This window comes from Chiloscyllium plagiosum, unplaced genomic scaffold (genome assembly GCF_037043375.1).
Source record: "Chiloscyllium plagiosum isolate Xiang-an unplaced genomic scaffold, Cpla_swu_hap1 HiC_scaffold_11, whole genome shotgun sequence".
In the NCBI taxonomy this organism is placed as follows: Eukaryota; Metazoa; Chordata; class Chondrichthyes; order Orectolobiformes; family Hemiscylliidae; genus Chiloscyllium; species Chiloscyllium plagiosum.
The window spans coordinates 85,265,656-85,283,411 of record NW_028270149.1 but is presented as its reverse complement, the minus strand read 5'-3'; the positions used below and the strand labels follow the sequence as shown (position 1 = coordinate 85,283,411).

The following is a 17,756-nucleotide window of genomic DNA, read 5'->3' as shown; positions in this document are numbered from 1 at the left end:
ATGGCAACCTCGGGCCTGACAAGAGATGCTGCTGCAATCTTTCCAACACTGGAAGGGTTCCATGCTGTAGGAAACATAAGATCAGAAGAAACAGGAGGAAGAATTGGTTATTCAGCCCCTCAAGCCAGCTCTGCTGTTCAATAAGATAGTTTCTGATCTGATTGTGGTCTTACCTCCACTTTCCTGCCAGTCCCCCAGAATCCTTAACTCCCTTATTAATCAACAGTCAGTCTTGAATATATTCAATGGCCCAACTCCCACTGTTTCTGTGGTGGAGAATTCCAAAGACGTAATGACATCTAACAGAAACTATTGCTCCTCATCTGTGCCTCAAATGGAGACATTTTCTTGAACTGTAATGCTCATTCGAGACCACTTCACATTCACTCAGCTCATAACTTTCAATCCTCACAGAGAGTTGCATATTTCAATAGGATCACCTCCCATTTTACAAAACTCAATGAGTACAGCACTAACCATTCCTCATAAAGTAATTCATTCTTCCCCGGGGAGTCAAACAGCCCAGTGACTCTCCTATTAACTGGCTCCAATGCAATTACCCACTTCCTGAAGCAAGAAAGCTGAAGTTGTATATTGTACTCGAAGGATGGGCTCCCCAATGTCCTGTGTCCCCTGAGAAAGTGTTTGCTACATTTTTCTATTATTTCACTGGATGTGGTTATTGCTGGTTTGGTCAGTATTTGTTGCCCATCCCTAATTGCCCTTGAACAGATTGACTCATTCAGACATTACTATGGATTGGGAATGTGGATCTGATTTCCTTCCCTGACGGACATGAGTAAATCGATAGATTTTTACAATAAATGGTAGTTTCATGGTCAGCAGCACCGATGATTAACTTTATATTAATTACAATTCAAACCAACGCTCACAGGGCATTAGTCTGGTCCTCTGGATTAACAGGCCAGTGCCAATACCATTACAACACTGTCTTCCCCTTTTATACACCATCCAGACAGACGTTGCATCCTGGTGACAGGCTGAACACAATTACCGACCACCTTTACCTATCCCCAACTGGAGACAGTTAATCTTCAGTGGGACAGCAGCAATCAGAGACCATCCTGTGGAAGAATTGGTGATCTGGTAGCTATGACTCCAAACAGTTTTAATTAGTGTCTACATACCCTGAGAAACATACTCAACCAGGCATTGGGGAAGTTTTTCTGTTACATTGCTGACCTGTACCTTGCTGATACGGACAGACCTTTGGGAATTCCCAGACTCCCACCTGCTCTTTTTAACGACAGTATTGATGTGGCTGGACCAGTTCAGTTTCTGGTGGTTGATAATCCCCAGGATAAGGGATCGTGAGGAAGCAGCAAAGATCGAATTTCAAGGAGAGCTGGTTAAATTCCTTTTATTGGTATTAGTCACAGTCTGGTACTTGTCTGGTGTAAATGTATAAATATGAGGTACTCTGTATTTTGTCCAGGTTTTGCTGCATGCAAACACAGATTGTTTTAGTCTCTGAGGAGCTGAATGGTTGTTGGTCATTTTGGAAAGTGAACCTAGAGGTTCTTGTCAGACTTCAGTGAGAAATTCCTTCCATAACAGACATTACATACTAGATGGCTTTTTTCAACAAGTTATTAGTTTCATTATCACCATTCCTAATATTTAATTTTCCTTCCAACTTTATTTGATTGATTTAATTCAAATTCTTTCGCTGCTGAGGTGAAATTTGACTTTGTGTCTCTGGATCAGTGCAGTAACAGGAGAGTGTCATCATTCCTCAATGCATTTTATCTCATCCCGTTCCTGTTACTCTGCCCAACACTGGGGAACATTTTCAAGATCTACCTCAAATTATGTAGTGGTTATCCTTAAATGGTTACAGTGCCTCAGAACAAACTGAAAAAATATGAGCTACTCTGATCAAAGAACAGGGAAGAAAGAGTGACCTGAACAAAGTGAGATTGAAAATTATTGTAATAAAAATCAAACAGAGATCCTGTTATGAGATCTCCAGATGTGAGCAGAGCAGAGTGGTTGACATGATCTGTGTAGACTTTAGTAAGACATTTGACAAGGTTCTCCATGGGAGACTGGTCAGCAAGGTTAGATCTCATGGAATAAAGGGAGAAGTAACCATTTGGATACAAAACTGGCTCAAAGGTGGAAGACAGAGGTTGGTGGAGGAGGATTGCTTTTCACACTGTAGGTCTGTGACCAGCGAAGTGCCACAAGGATCGGTGCTGGGTCCAATACTTTTTGTCATTTATATAAATGATTTGGATGTGAACAAAGGAAATGTAGTTAGTAAGTTTGCAGATGACACCAAAATTGGAGATGTAGTGGACAGCGAAGAAGGTTACCTCAGAGCACAATGTGATCTTAATCAGATGAGCCAATGGAGTGGCAGATGGAATTTAATTTAGATGAACGTGAGGTGTTACATTTTGGAAAAGCAAATCAGAGCAGGACTTACACACTTAATGGTAATGTCCTGGGGTGCGTTGCTGAACAAAGAGACCTTGGAATGCAGGTTCATAGCTCCTTGAATGTAGATTTGCAGGTAGATAGGATAGTGAAGGAGACATTTGGTATGCTTTCTTTTATTGGTCAGAGAATTGAGAATTTGCGTTGGAGGTCATGTTACGGCTGTACAAGACATCGGTTAGGCCACTTTTTGAATATTGCGTGCAACTCCTGTCTCCTTTCTTTCGAAAGGATTTTGGAAAACTTGAAATGGTTCAGTAAAAATTTATAAGGATGTTGCCAGGGTTGAAGGATTTGAGCTATAGGGAGAGGCTGAATTGGCTGGGGCTGTTTTCCTTGGAGTGTCGGAGGCTGAGGGGTGACCTTAATGAGGTTTATAAAATCAAGAGGGGCATGGATAGCATAAATACGCAAGGTGTTTTCCCTGGGGTGGGGAAATCCAGGACTAGAGGGCACAGGTTTAGGGGAACAGGGGAAAGATATAAAAGGGACCCAAGAGGTAAGTTTTTCATACATAGGGTGATGCATGTATGGAATGAACTGCCAGTGGAAGTAGTGAATGCTGGTAAATTACAACTTTTAAAAGGCACCTTGATAGGTATATGAATAGGAAGGGTTCAGAGGGATATGGGCCAAATGTTGGCAAATGTTTAGAATATCTGGTTGGCATGGACGGGTTGAACCGAACAGTCTGTTTCTCTGTCTGTACCTCTCTCTGACTCTATGACTCGATGTGGCCGAACTAAAATTCTATGAAGCTGCAACATGACTTGCCAATTTTTATACTCTCTGCCACAGCCAATGAAAGTAAGCATGTTGTATGCCAGCATGACCATCTTATCCACAAGTGTTACCCCCTTCACAGAACTATAGACCTGATTGCCTGGATCTGTCTGTATGTTAATGGTTCTCAGGGTTCTGCCATTTACTCTATACCTCCCTCCTTCATTAGACCTTTCAAAATGCCTCAACTCACATTTGTTCAGATTAAATTCCATCTGCCATTTCTCTCCCAAGTATCCAGACTACCCATATCCTGCTGCATTCTCTGGTTATCCTTTCATTATCCACAGCTCTCCAATCATTGTGTTGTCTAATCAGACCATCTAAATTCTGCTCCAAATGTTTTGCATTTATTGCAAAAAACAGGGCTCCCAGCACTGATCCCTGTGAAATATAACTGGTCACAAATCTCCAGTCAGAAAAATATCCTTCTGCTACTATTCTCAGTCTCCTCTCACAAGGCAATGCTGTATCCATCGTACTGGCTCACCATGGATCCCATGTGACTTTACCTTCTCCACCAGGGTATTGGTGTCCCTTCCAATTTAGGTGCAACCCACCCTTCTTATACAAGTCCCATCTGCCCTGGAAGACATCCCAATGATACAGATACATAGAACCCTCCAGTTTTTAAGACTCTCTACAGTGTGGAAATAGACCTTGCGAATCAACACATTCACACCGATCCTACGAAGGCTATTCTACCCAGGCCCTCCTACACCAGCTCTTCAGCCATGCATTCAATGATATCATCTTCCTCTTCCAGGCCTTGCCACCATGTGGCAGAGGGAGAAATCCTGAGATTACAACCTTAGAGGGCCTGCTTTTCAACTTATTACCGAACTCCTTGAATTCCCTTTGCAGGTACCCGTCACTCTGCCTGCCGATGTCATTAGTACCAATGGGGCATTTTGCTGGTCATTCCCTTCATGCAGCTGTGAAGCAAAAACAAAAATTGCTGGAGAAACCCAGTAGGTCTGGCAACATCTGTGCAGAGAAGGCAGAGTTAATGTTTCAGGTCCAGTGACCCTTCTCAGAACTGAATGCAAAAATGTTCAATCAGCTTTCCCTCCACAGATGCTGCCAGACCTGATGAGTTTCTCCAGTAATTCCTGTTTTTGTTTCAGATCTCCAGCATCCACATTTCTGTGTTTTTTTCGTTAATACAGCTATGTACCTATTTCACTCAAACACTTTGATGCCCCATTGAGACATTAAGCAGAGAATCAAAATAAGATAAAGAATGATTCTTATTTCAAGGAAAGTCCACATTTGAGATGTGTGAGGATTTCAAAGATAGGTTAATGGTAGTGCTGGGTATGCATGTCCCATTGAATGCAAACGATAGGAAGGGCAAGATTCATGAACCGTGGATGACAGAAGAAATTGTACGACTAGCCAAGAGGAAAAGGGAAGTGCAAATAAGGTCTAGGCAGCGAAGAACAGAAGGGGCCCTGGAGGAATATTGGAAGAGTAGGACAAGTCTTAAACAAGGAATCAAGCGGGCTAAAAGGGGTCAAGAAATAGCTTTAGTAAGCAGAATTAAGGAGAATCCCAAAGCATTTTATTCTTATATAAGAAGCAAGTGGGTAACTAGAGAAAGGATTGATCCACTGAAAGATAATGAAGGAAGGCTGTGTGCCAAACCTGAGAGAATGGGTGAGATTCTGAATGATTACTTTGCATCAGTGTTCACTGAGAAGAGGACGATGATGAATCTTGAGATTACAGATAGAAGTTTGATTAGTCTGGATCGCGTTGACATTAGCAGGGAAGATGTGTTGTGTCGGCTAGAGGTTATTAAGGTGGACAAATCCCTAGGACCGGATGGGATCTATCCCAGGTTGCTGAGGGAGGTGAGAGAGGAAATAGCTGGGGCCCTGACAGATATCTTTGTGGCATCCTTAAACACAGATGAGGTTCCGGAGGACTGGAAGGTTGCTCATGTTGTCCCCCTGTACAAGAAGGGTCGTGGGGATATTCCGGGTAACTAAAGAGCAGTGAGCCTGAAGTCGGTGATGGGGAAGTTGCTGGAGAGTGTACTGAGAGATTGGGTCTATTTATATTTAGAAAAGAATGAGCTTATCAGTGACAGGCAGGGGAGATCGTGCCTTACCACCTTAATAGAGTTCTTTGAAGTTGTTAGATGAAGGTAGGGCTGTTGATGTCATATACATGGACTTTAGTAAGGCATTTGATAAGTTTCCCTATTGTAGACTAATGGAGAAAATGAAGTCACATGGTGTGCAGGGTGTTCTAGCTCGGTGGATAAAGAACTGGTTGAGCAACAGGAGATAGAGAGTAGTAGTTGAAGGGAGTTTCTCGAAATGGAGAAAGGTGACCCGTGGTGTTCCACAGGGATCAGTGCTGGGGCCACTGTTGTTTGTAATTTACATAAATGATTTGGAAGAGGGCACTGTTGGTATGATCAGCATGTTTGCAGATGGCACAAAAATTGGTGGAGTAGCAGAAAACATAAGGGACTGTCAGAGAATATAGGAGGATATAGATAGACTGGAGAGTTGGGCGGAAAAGTGGCAGATGGCTTTCAATCCAGACAAATGTGAGGTGATGCATTTGGGCAAGACTAATTCTAGTGCGAATTATACAATGAACGGAAGAGCCTTGGGAAAAGTTGATGGGCAGAGAGATCTGGGAGTGCAGGTCCATGTACCCTTAAGGTTGCTGCACATGTGGATAGAGTGGTCAAGAAGGCATATAGTGTGCTTGCCTTCCTTGGACGGGGTATTGAGTATAAGAGCTGGCAAGTCATGTTAAAATTGTACAAGTCATTGGTTCGGCTGCATTTAGAATACTGTGTACAGTTCTGGTCGCCACATTACCAAATGGGTGTGGACACTTTGGAGAGGGTGCAGAGAAGGTTTATGAGGATGTTGCCTGCAATGGAAGGTGCTCGCAATGAAGAGAGGTTGAGTAGGTTAGATTTGTTTTCATTAGAAAATAGGAGATTGAGGGGGGACCTGATTGAGATTTACAAAATCATGAAGGGTATCAACAGGGTGGACAGAGACAAGCCTTTTCCCAGGGTGAAGGATTCAATAATGAGAGGTCAGGCTTTCAAGGTGAGAGGTGGAAAGTTTAAGGGGGATTCACGCGGCAAGTACATTACACGGAGGATGGTGGTCGTCTGGAATGCGTTGCCAGCAGAGGTGGTCGAGGCAGGCACGGTAGATTCACTTAAGATGCGTCTGTACAGATGCATGAGGAGGTGGGGAGCAGCGGGATACAAATTGGAATTAGGAATTGACCGACAGGTTTAGACAGTATATTTAGATGGGCTCAGGCTTGGAGGGCCGAAGGGCCTGTTCCTGGGCTGTAAATTTTGTTCATTCATCCACTGATATCACAAACAATAACTTCGACTTCAATATAATCACACTGATTCAGATAACTTCCTATCAAGAAAGTAGAAAATGATTAGTTCAGTGAAGTAATGTCGCTCTTACCTAAACCTGCAAACTGAGTGTCCAGTCCAAGAGTGAGCAGCATGAAGAAAAATAAAATGGACCATAAAGGTGCCCATGGCAACTGGGCAAGAGCTTCTGGATAGGCAATAAAAACCAATCCAAAACCTAAACAGTGGATAGAAATTATATGGTAATGTTAGTGATGCTTACAATAGACAGATGGAACCGAAACTAAAGATTAACAGCATTGGTGCCAATGAAAACCCAGAATGGAACAAATGTCAGCAGGCACTCCTGCTGTGGCATGTGGCACATTCTGATCATGTGTGATGGTGGATGTGCTAAGCCAGCACCCTGTGATGTCAGGCAGGGTAGACTCCCTCGAAACATGTCAGGAAGGTGGCCCGGAGAGAGAGGATCAGCGTGGATCTGCTTCTGTGGGACCCCAACAGCTCCTCTGGGTTTCCAGTTAAAATGTAACTAACAGCGACAAAACAAAACAGCTTGCTAAAACCAAACCAAACCAAACCAAACCCTGAACTGGGAGAAGTGGACAATCAATGTGGACTTCAACAGTTTCCTCATTTCCCCTTCCCCCACCTCGCCCTCGTGCTAAACTTCCAGCTCAGCACTGTTCCCATGACTTGTCCGGAGTTGTCCTACCTGCCTATCTCCTTTTCCACCTATCCACTCCACCCTCTCCTCCCTGACCTATCACCTTCATCCTTCTCCCCCACTCGCCTATTGTACTCGATGCTACTTTCTCCCCACCCCCACCCTCCTCTAGCTTATCTCTCCACGCTTCAGGCTCACTGCCTTTATTCCTGACGAAGGGCTTTTGCCCGAAACATCGATTTCGCTGCTCCTCGGATGCTGCCTGAACTGCTGTGCTCTTCCAGCACCACTAATCCAGTCCCCTTTCATTGTCTAAGTGTTTTTAAAAAAAATTACAAAGCTTTTTCAAGTCAATATTTCCAGACATATCGGAACCTCTGACTTTATGACCTTGCTGAATTCAACTGTAAAAGCCCAACCCCGGTTTTGTGTTTGGGTGGATGGAGTCTACCACTCGTTAGGTCCAACCGCAGAAATTTCAAGAGTTAAATGTTCAAACATTTAAAACATTACTGTCATCTATAAACAAGTTACATGTGTGCTTCTGCACACACCAGAAATCTTTCATGTCTCATGTCACGGACTTGAGCAAAATGGGTTAAATTAAATTATTTTAGTTGTTCTCATCTTCAGACTGTAAGTGGATGTGTTTTATATTTTTGTTTGTTCCTTTTCAAACAGGTTGCTGGATGTTTTCTAAGTCCAATTTCCAAAGTCTCTCTTTCGGATTAAATTAAATGTACGATTTAATCATCCGTTCACATCAGGGAGTGGGTTTTGCAACACTTGCACATGCTCAAGCGTCCAAGGAAGAAACAAAAGGGAGTGAAAGAATTTGTTAACATTAATAACTTAAAATCCAAAAACATGGACATTCACTTGCTTTGTCTGAATTCAGAAAGTTAATGTCCAGAGAGGGTACATTTCTGATGAAGCTCAGACTGCAGCATATTTAGCTGATTATAGGCAGCAATTGCAGAATTCCTTTCAATTGTGATTATGGGCAGCACAGTGGCTCAGTGGTTAGCACTGCTGCCTCCCAGCACTAGGGTCCCACGTTCAAATCCACCCTTAGGTGACTGTCTGTGTGGAGTTTGCACATTCTCTCTGTGTCTGCGTGGGTTTCCTCCGGGTGCTCTGGTTTCCTCCCATCGTCCAAAGATGTGCAGGTCTGGTGAATTGGCCATGCTAAATTGCCCATCGCGTTAGGTCAATTAGTCAGAAGGAAATGGGTTTGGTTGGGTTACTCTTCAGAGGGTCGGGTTGGGCTGAAGGGCCTGTTTCCACACTGTAGGGAATCTAATCTAATATGAGATTTGATCAATTTTTTCCATTTCTAACAGGAAAATGTCTGGGAATTAGATTTTGTGGTAATTAAGACCTGCGTTATGCTTGGCATCTGGCTATGGTCAATACTTAGAAGATTGCAATTTGGTTGTACCAAAATAAGACAAGGAGACTCCATAAATGACAAAGAAAATTTTCAGGATCAAGAGGAAATACACAAGTCAATTTTTTTGACCTGGGTTAGCAGCTACTGTTGATTGGCTGAGCGAGATGATAGTCCATCAGCGCTTTTTCAGGTGTAATGAAGTTTGATAGCTCCTTTTTGTTTCCAAGTCTAACTGGGGGATGGATTATCTACTAGTCTTTTCTACTTGTTGAATGCAACACCGACACAATGAAAGATGGAGTCTCCAAACTGATGGTGGTTTAGCTTTATCTTTTATAATGGTACTGGTGGAAGTTTCTAGAACTGGTCGGAAACTTGCACATAATCTGACAGGTAGCAGCCATTTTCAATTCAGAAAAGTCAATTTTAAAATCAGCAAAATGTATCAATTGTAAGAAAATGTGTTTTTTTCACAACCTGATACTCTCGTAGAGTTTTGAGATGTATAGTATGGAAACAGACCCTTCGTTCCAACTTGTCCATGCCAACCAGATGCCCTAAATTGATCTAGTCCCATTTGCCAACGTTTGGCCCATATCCCTCTAAACCCTTCCTATGCATGTATCTGTCCAGATACCTTTCACATGCTGCAATTGTTTCTGCCTCCCCCACTTCCTCTGGCAGCTTCCTTCATACATTCACCACCCTCTGCATGAAAAGGTTGCCCCTCAGGTCTCTTTTAAATCTTTCCCTCTCACTTTAAAACATTGCCTCTTGCTTTAGCATTCCCTATCTCAGAAAAAGGCCTTGCCTATTTGCCCTATGCATGCCCTTCATGATTTTATAAACCTTGAGAAGATCATCCCTCAGCCTCCAACACTGCAGGGGAAAAAATCCCCAGCCTATTCAGCCTCTCCTTATCGCTCAAACCTTCCAGTTACAGCAACATCATTCTAAATCATTTCTGCATCCTTTCAAGTTGGACAATATCCTTCCTATAGTAGGGCAACCAGAATTGTATACTTTATTCTTAAAATGGCCTCACCAATGTCCAATTCAGCCACAACATGATGCCCCAACTCCTATACTCAATGCACTAACCAATGAAGCCAACTCCCCTGCCAAATGCCTTCTTTATCACTCTGCAGTTGAGATAAAGATACATCAATTTATTATGGAATTAGACTGAGACTGTGAGTACAATCTTATTGAAATATTTGTTTGACTATCCATTTTATCTTTCGGAGCATTGTGTTAAATTGTGAGACAGAACTGTTGCAAAAATATTGATGTGAATTTACAGCCAACATTCCTTCTTAATTGGAGACATTACAATCTTTAATATTTACTTCCAAGTAGAGGCAAAAGCTGTTAAAATTTTCAGTTAATCTGATTCCTTAGTTTTCACGAACTCCTTGTGAACAGTTAAATCAACAATAACATTTCCAATGACAGAAAGTGTATTGTTTGTTCTGGTCTGACTGGATATCCAATTGTGAACTGGTCTATATCTTGAAAACAGTCTCCAAAATGTCCAATTTTATATTTATCTTGATCCATCTCTCGGATTAAAACTTACTTGCTGTGAGAGTTAGATGCCTTCCCTTTCTGTTTTTTTTTAAGTTTTCATCATTTTGACGTTAGAATTATTTTGCAGTGGTTAAGGAGTCCCTGCTCCTTCCTGCAGTAATGAATGTTTTCTGATCCTATTTTTGTTCTGGCTCCCAATCTCCTTAAAAAAATCTCTCCGCAGGGCCAAATGTCATAGCAATGACGTGATCTCTCGGCAAATTCCAATAAATCATTCCACTTCTCAGCCCAGATATCTTTTGCTGTTAGTGAGGTTTGTTTTTCTCTCTACTCCAGTATAATTGGATTTGATTGGATTTGCTCCTGTCAGTTATTTGGAGATCAGTGAAAAGTATTCAATTAGATTCCCTACAGTGTGGAAACTGGCCCTGCAGCCCAACACGTCCACACCGACCCTCGGAAGAGTAACCCACCCAGACACATTTCCCCGTGACTAATGCACCTAACACTATGGGCAATTTAGCATGGCCAATGCATCTAACCTGCACATCTTTTGGAATGTGGGAGGAAACCCACACAAACACAGGGAGAATGTGCAAACTCCACACAGTCGCCCGAGGCAGGAATCAAACCCATATCCCTGGTGTTGTGAGACAGCGGTGCTAACCGCTGAGCCATCGTGCTGCTCCCTGTGCTAGCCAGGTAGATCATACCATACATTAATACATCAGGATAATAGAACAGAATGTAGAATACGGTGTTTCAACAACAGAGAAGGTGCAGAGAGAGATCAACTTTAATATTTGAGAGGTCCATTCACGAGTCTGATAACAGCTGGGAAGAAGCTGTTCTTGAATCTGTTGATACATGTTTTCAAACTTTTGAATCTTCTGCCTGATGGAAGAGGGTGGAGGAGAGTACAACCTGAATGGCAGGGGGCATGGATTATCTTGGCTGTTTTTCTGAGGCAGCCGGAAATATTGATGGAATCAATGGATGGAAGGTTGGTTTGTGTGTTGGACTGAGCTGAGTTCACAGCTCTCTGTGGTTTTGTGCAGAGCAGTTGCCCCATTCCAAGCTCTGATGCTTCCAGATAGGATGTTTTCCATGGTGTATCTATAAAAATTGGTAAGAGTCATTTTGGACAGACTGAATTTTCTTTGCCTGCTGGATGCATTAGTGTGTTTTTTTAACTGTAGCATCGATGTGGATGGACCAGGACAGATTGTTGGAGATTGTTACTCCTAGCAACTTGACCATCTCCACCTCAGCACCTTGATACATACAGGGATGTGTATTTTGCTTCTCTTCCTGATGCTGATAACCAGGGCCTTTGTTTAGCTGACATTGATGGACAGATGGTTGTGTTTACACTATGCCACAAAGCTCTCAATTTCTTTCCTATACTCTTGTTGTTGTTTGAGATCTCACCCATGATGCAAACTTATACATTTCATTCACATTTCAGCTCACTGACCTTAACCGGACTGGTAGTACATACTGCTGCCCCCAATGAAACAGTCTACATGCGCTTCAAGTTCCTTCTAATCCAAGGGGTGTGTCCTTTGCTCCTTTGCACATACAGAGGTGTGCCTTTTGCTCCTCTTCCTGTTGCCGATGACCAGGTCCTTTGTTTCGCTGACATTGATGGACAAATTAGAACAAAGAAACAAAGACTACCTGAACTTTTCACCTATTTTTCAAGGATCTGTATCCCTCCACTCCCTGCCCACTCCTGTATCTGTCTAGATACATCTAAAATGTCAATATCATGCCCGCCTCTACCACCACCGCTGGCAACACTTTCTAGGCGTCCACCACTCTCTGTGCAAAGACCTTTCCACTCATATCTCCCTTGAAGTTTTCCCCTCTCACCTTGACATCATGACCAAGTAATTGAGTCCCCCACTCTGGGAAAAAGCTTTTTGTTATCTTCCCTGTCTATACCTCTCATGATTTTATAGATGTCAATCAGGACCTCCTCAACTTTCACCTTTCTAATGAAAATAATGCTAATCTACTCAATCTCTCTTCAGAGTGAATGCCTTCCATATCAGGCAACATCCTGGTGAACCACCTCTGCACCATCTCAAAAAACATCCACATCCTTTCGGTAGCACAACTGTATGCAGTATTCCAAATGTGGCCGAACCAAAGTCCTACACAACTGTGACCCGCTAACTCTTGTACTCAATACACCGGCCTTTGAAGGAATGCAGGCCGTATGCCTTCTTGACCACTCTATCAACCTGCATTGCCACCTTCAGGGTACAATGGACCTAAACACCCAGATCTCTCGCTCCATCAATTTTCCGCAGGGCTTTTTCAGTTGCCGTATCGATCACTCTTGAATTGGATTGTCCAAAATGCATCACCTCACATTTGCTCGGATTATACTCCATCTGCCATTTCTCCGCTCAACTCTCGAACCTATTTATATTTTGCTGTATTCTCTGACAGTCCCCTTCACCACCTACAACTCCACCAATCCTAGTGTCATGAGCAAACTTGCTAATCAGAAACCTATGTTTTCCTCCAGATCATTTATGTGTATCAGAAACAGCAATGGTCACCGCATGGATCATTGTGGAACACTACTGGTCACAGTTCTCCATTTTGAGAAACTGCCTTCCACTTCTACTTTCTGTCTCCTGTTGCCCAGCCAGTTCTCTATCCATCTAGTTAGTACACCCTGGACCCCATGCGCCTTAACTGCCTCCATCAGCCTACCATGGGGAACCTTATCAAACACCTTACTGAAGTCCATGTCTGAGACATCTACAGCCCTTCCCTCATCAATCAACTTTGTCACTTCCTCAAAGAATTCTATTAAGTTGGTAAGACAAGAACTTCTCTGCACAAAACCATGTTGCCTATTACTGATAAGCCTATTTTCTTCAAATGTAAATAGATCCAATCCCTCAGTATCTACTTCAGCAGTTTCCCTACAACTGATGTCAGGCTCACAAGTCTATAATTACCTTGATTATCCCTGCTACCCTTCTTAAACAAGGAGAAAATAATAGCATTCCTTCGGGACCTCACCCATGTTCAAGGATTCTGCAAAAATGTTGGTTAAGGCCTCAGCTATTTCCTCTCTTGCTTCCCTCAGTAACCCGGGATAGATCCCACCTGGAACTGGGGACTTGTCCATCTTAATGCTGTTTAAAATACCCAACACTTCCTCCTTCCTTATTTCGAATTGACCTGGAGTAATCAAAAATCTATCCCTAACCTCAAAATCCCTGCACTGCCAGCCGGTTCCCTTTCTATCCTCTGACAGTAACCCATCTACATCCCTCTTGGACCTGAGGTACGACTACCTCCCTGTAATGCCTCTCAGTAACCCCCTCTGCCTCCCGAATGATCCAAAGTTCATCCAGCAATAGCTCCAGCTCCCTAACATGGTTTGAGGAGCTGGAGTTGGGGGCACTTCCCGCAGATGCAGTCTGCAGGGACACTTGCGGTGACCCTTACTTCCCACATTCTGCAGGAGGAACATTCAACTGCCCTAACCTCCATTCCCACTATTCTAAATTCCCAACGAGCCATCTGAAAATTAAAGGAGAGGAAAAAAAGACTAGTCGCCTTATCAATCCAGTGCACAGGAATTTGTTTAGGTTCGAGGAGGAGGGTGGGTGGGTGACACTATCCGAGTTGTGTTTGGGGTAAAGCAACCTCCCAACTACAAAGCCTCAGTTAACCAGCAGCCCACCACACCACCACCACCTCTACCCCACCCCCGGCATCTTCCCATCAGGCTGCTGGTCACCGCTGTCGCTCTTCCTACTGCAACCGCAGGAGAGAAAAAATCATGCTTGTCTTCATTGGTCAGTGCATTGAGTACAGGCATTGGGAGGTCACATTGTGGCTGGACAGGACATTGGTTAGGCCACTTTTTGAATACTGCATGCAATTCCGGTCTCCCTGCTCCGGAAAAGATGCTGTGAAACTTGAAAGTATTAAGAAAAGATTTACAAGGATGTTGTCAGCATTGAAGAGTTTGAGTTATGGGCAGATCCTGAAAAGAGTGTGGCTGTTTCCCTTGGAGCATCGGAGGCTATGAGGATTATAAAATCAAGGGGCATGGATAGGGTAAATAATTATGGCCTTTTCCACAGGGTGAGGGAGTCCAAAACTAAATGTCATGGGTTTAGGATGAGATGGGAAAGTTTTAAAAGGCACCTGATGGTCAACATTTCCATGCAGAGGGTGGTGCATGTATGGAATGAGGTGTCAGAGAAAGTGGTGGAGGCTGGTACAATTACAGTATTTAAAAGTCATCTGGATGGTTCTATAAATAGGAAGGGTTCAGAAGGATATGGGCCAAATGCTGGCAAATGGGACAAGATTGATTTCGGATATCTGGTTGGCATGGACAAGTTGGACCGAAGTGTCTGTTTCTATGCTGTACATCTCTGTGACTCTATGACTGTGACTCTAAATGAATCCTTCTATCCATGCTTGAAGTATTCCTTGACTCTCCTCTGACATTCTCAGGCTTCTCCATTATCCTTACACCATTACAATGGGTGGTGCTAATCACATTCTTCAGAAATAAAAACCTTCCACCTCATTACAACAACTCCAAACCCAACACCGGATCCTTGGGAGAGGGAGCAGAAGAATGATGAAGAGGTCAGGATGAGAAGGGATTAAATAGAGATATTTGATTCCTTTCGCTCTAGAGAGTTATCCCTGAGCTGATACTCAGATCCCAGATTTCCAGGGATCTAATCCCCAACTTAGTTGTTGCAGAGTTCCCACCTCTCAATCCATCTTCTGTTGAACATCACAGTGTGCTATAAGACCGTACAATATTGGAGCAGAAAAGTTCGTCTGTTCTGTCATCCAAAAATATGCTGATATTTTTGTCGTCCCCATTCTCTTGCCTTCTCCCTCCAACCCTTGTTCCCCTTTCTAATCTCTGTCTTAAGGCACTCACTGACTTGGCCTCCCAACCCTCTGTGGCAATGAATTCCACAGATTCACCACACTCTGGCTGCAGAAAGTCCTCTTCATCTCACTTCTAAAGGCGCATCCATTTACTCTGAGGCTGTGCCCTTGGGTCCTAATTTCTCCTAAGCACGGAAACATCTTTCTCCATGTCCATTCTGTCCAGGCACTCTGTTCCCTTTGTTATCAGCTCAGAATTTCATTGAGAGCCATAAATATTTATAAAGTAAAGGCTGCATGAGGATAGTTAACTAATGAGAGACATCATGTGATGCTGTACTCCTGCATTCACTCAGATCAGGAAGATTGACTCTGCAGTTACCTGACTGTACAACCTCTGCGATAGGCTTGTCTTGTACATGAGCCATGTGTCCAAGGACTGAGAAGATGGCGAATCCAGCATACACACTCGTAGCACAATTAACAACACAGACAACGATGGTATCTCTGTAACAGTTGTTGTGGAATTTGTTGTAGGATGACAGAGTTATTAAAGGTCCCACGGCAACTCCAAGGGAATATAAAATTTGTGTTGCAGCATCTTTCCAAACCTGGTAAATCAAATGAAGAATTAATCAATGCTGAGAGATTTCCCTTCATCTCATCTAACTGATAAAACTACATTATTGTGAGGAGTGTGGAGTGGGTTGGGGTTTGGTACCACAATGAATGAGTAATCTTCCTCTCTCTTAATCACATGCACATAGACTAACCTCACACTTCCTTCTTATTGGAGATCATCAGCGGTACATTTCACAACACAATAATCTGATTGGTGGATACGACTCTCCGTCACTTTCCATGTTCACTCAGAGCAAAGATGTTGATGAGAGTGAGGAGTACGTTTTTCTCCAATTTCCCCCAATATTTATCCAGTCACCCGAAAATGTTATGATTTGTTCTTTTTCAACATTTCAGAAAGAAGTCATCGAGAAGAAGTTTCAATGAATTCAGTTCCCTCTCATTCTTTCTGAGCCAGTTTTCCAATACCTTCTCTCCCATCACAACCCTTGCCAACCCATTCCATGACATTTTATCTTTTCCCTCCCTACCATAGCCCTCTCCAACACTTCCCACCTCAAAGCAGCAGCATGATAGAAACTGTAAACTAACTCATTATGATTTATCATGGAGCTCTGTTAAAATTTGACAACATCAAAAGTGAGTGTTCTGTGGCATTTAAACAAGAGCCCCCTAAAGCAACAATCAGGTTTTAAAATTGACGATTGCAGGTTGTCAACAAAACCAAACTGAAATAAAAAGCAAGTATATTAAACAATGTGAACTTCAGTCAACTCGAATATTACACTTACCTCAGCATCAGCCAGTTTGGAGAAGTCTGATTGGCTCCCAATGTAGAATTGAATTCCTTTATTGGCTCCTTCCAGGGTAAGCCCTTGGATCAGGAGTATGGTCAGAACCACGTATGGGAATGTCACAGTGAAATAAACCACCTGAGTGTGGAGAGTAACTTGTTAGATTTCCCTGAATTACTGGGACATCATTGACCACACTGAACTGTACACTAATAGTCATTAGTTTGTCATTAGTTTTAACGCTATTCAAGACTTGCCTTTCCTGAAGATTTGATTCCTTTTGATAATGTTGCCCCAATTATCAGACAGACAAGGAGCAGACAAAGAGCTAAATACCAGACTATCTCCCCAGTCTCATCCATTGAACTGGAACGGCGTAAAACCACTTGACTAAAAATAAAAGACAACAGAAAAACATATTATTCAAGGGGGACCTGATTGAGGTCTACAAAATCATGAAGGGTATGGACAGAGTGGATAGAGATAAGCTTTTTTATCGGGTAAAGGATTCCAGAATGAGAGGTCATGCGTTGAAGGTGAGAGGAGAAAAGTTTAAGGGGGATACACGTGCAGCAGGTACTTTACACAGAGGGTGATAGGTGCCTGGAATGTGTTGCCAGCAGAGATAGTAGAGGCAGACACGGTAGATTCATTTAAGGTGCGTCTGGACAGATGTATGAGTAGGTGGGGAGCAGAGGGATACAGATCCTTAGGAATTGGGCAACAGATTTAGACAGTGGATTTGGTCAGCACAGGCTTGGAGGGCTGAAGGGCCTGTTCCTGGGCTATAAATTTTCTTTATTCTTTCTTCGTTCTTTGTTCTTAAAACTATCGATTGATTATAATTCAATTCAGTTTTATTTCAGAATGGAATTGCCGACAGTGTCAACATTAAAATTCAACAAAGTACTTAATGGTTTACTTCAATTTCTATTCATTTCCTTTTAATTATCAAGCTTTTGGGATATTTTTGAAAGACAGATTGGAAAGTCTACAGTGAGTGGAAAGTTAACACCAAAAAATGAATAATTGTCCTTAATCTTCTCATTGCTTAAATCTGTCCTGACCTCTCATTGACCTGCTGGTGTTTGAGAACCATGTGAAAGGTCATTTTCTTTCTGCTAGTACTTTCTCCATGTTGCTTCATCTGGAATTTCTTGCTGAAAATGATCCTTCTTCTTGTAATTCTACTACCACATTCACAAAAGGACAATTCTGTGCCCAGTGTTGGTCTAAGTGTTGGAAACAGGACTTTGTCTTCATTGCGGCCTT

The 17,756-nt window shown here is 42.8% G+C and overlaps 1 protein-coding gene across 1 annotated transcript in view; it reads right to left on the bottom strand.

The window, feature by feature from the left end:
- The window catches only part of LOC148148866 (sodium- and chloride-dependent neutral and basic amino acid transporter B(0+)-like), a 57,200-nt gene that overhangs the window by 16,865 nt on the left and 22,579 nt on the right, over positions 1-17,756 (bottom strand). The window contains exons 5-8 of the mRNA XM_087991813.1: positions 16,742-16,874; positions 16,482-16,622; positions 15,491-15,719; positions 6,714-6,839 (exon numbers count right to left, since the gene is read on the bottom strand). Of these exons, the coding sequence (XP_087847939.1) occupies positions 6,714-6,839; positions 15,491-15,719; positions 16,482-16,622; positions 16,742-16,874 (629 nt within the window). The remainder of the gene's footprint in view (positions 1-6,713; positions 6,840-15,490; positions 15,720-16,481; positions 16,623-16,741; positions 16,875-17,756) is intronic.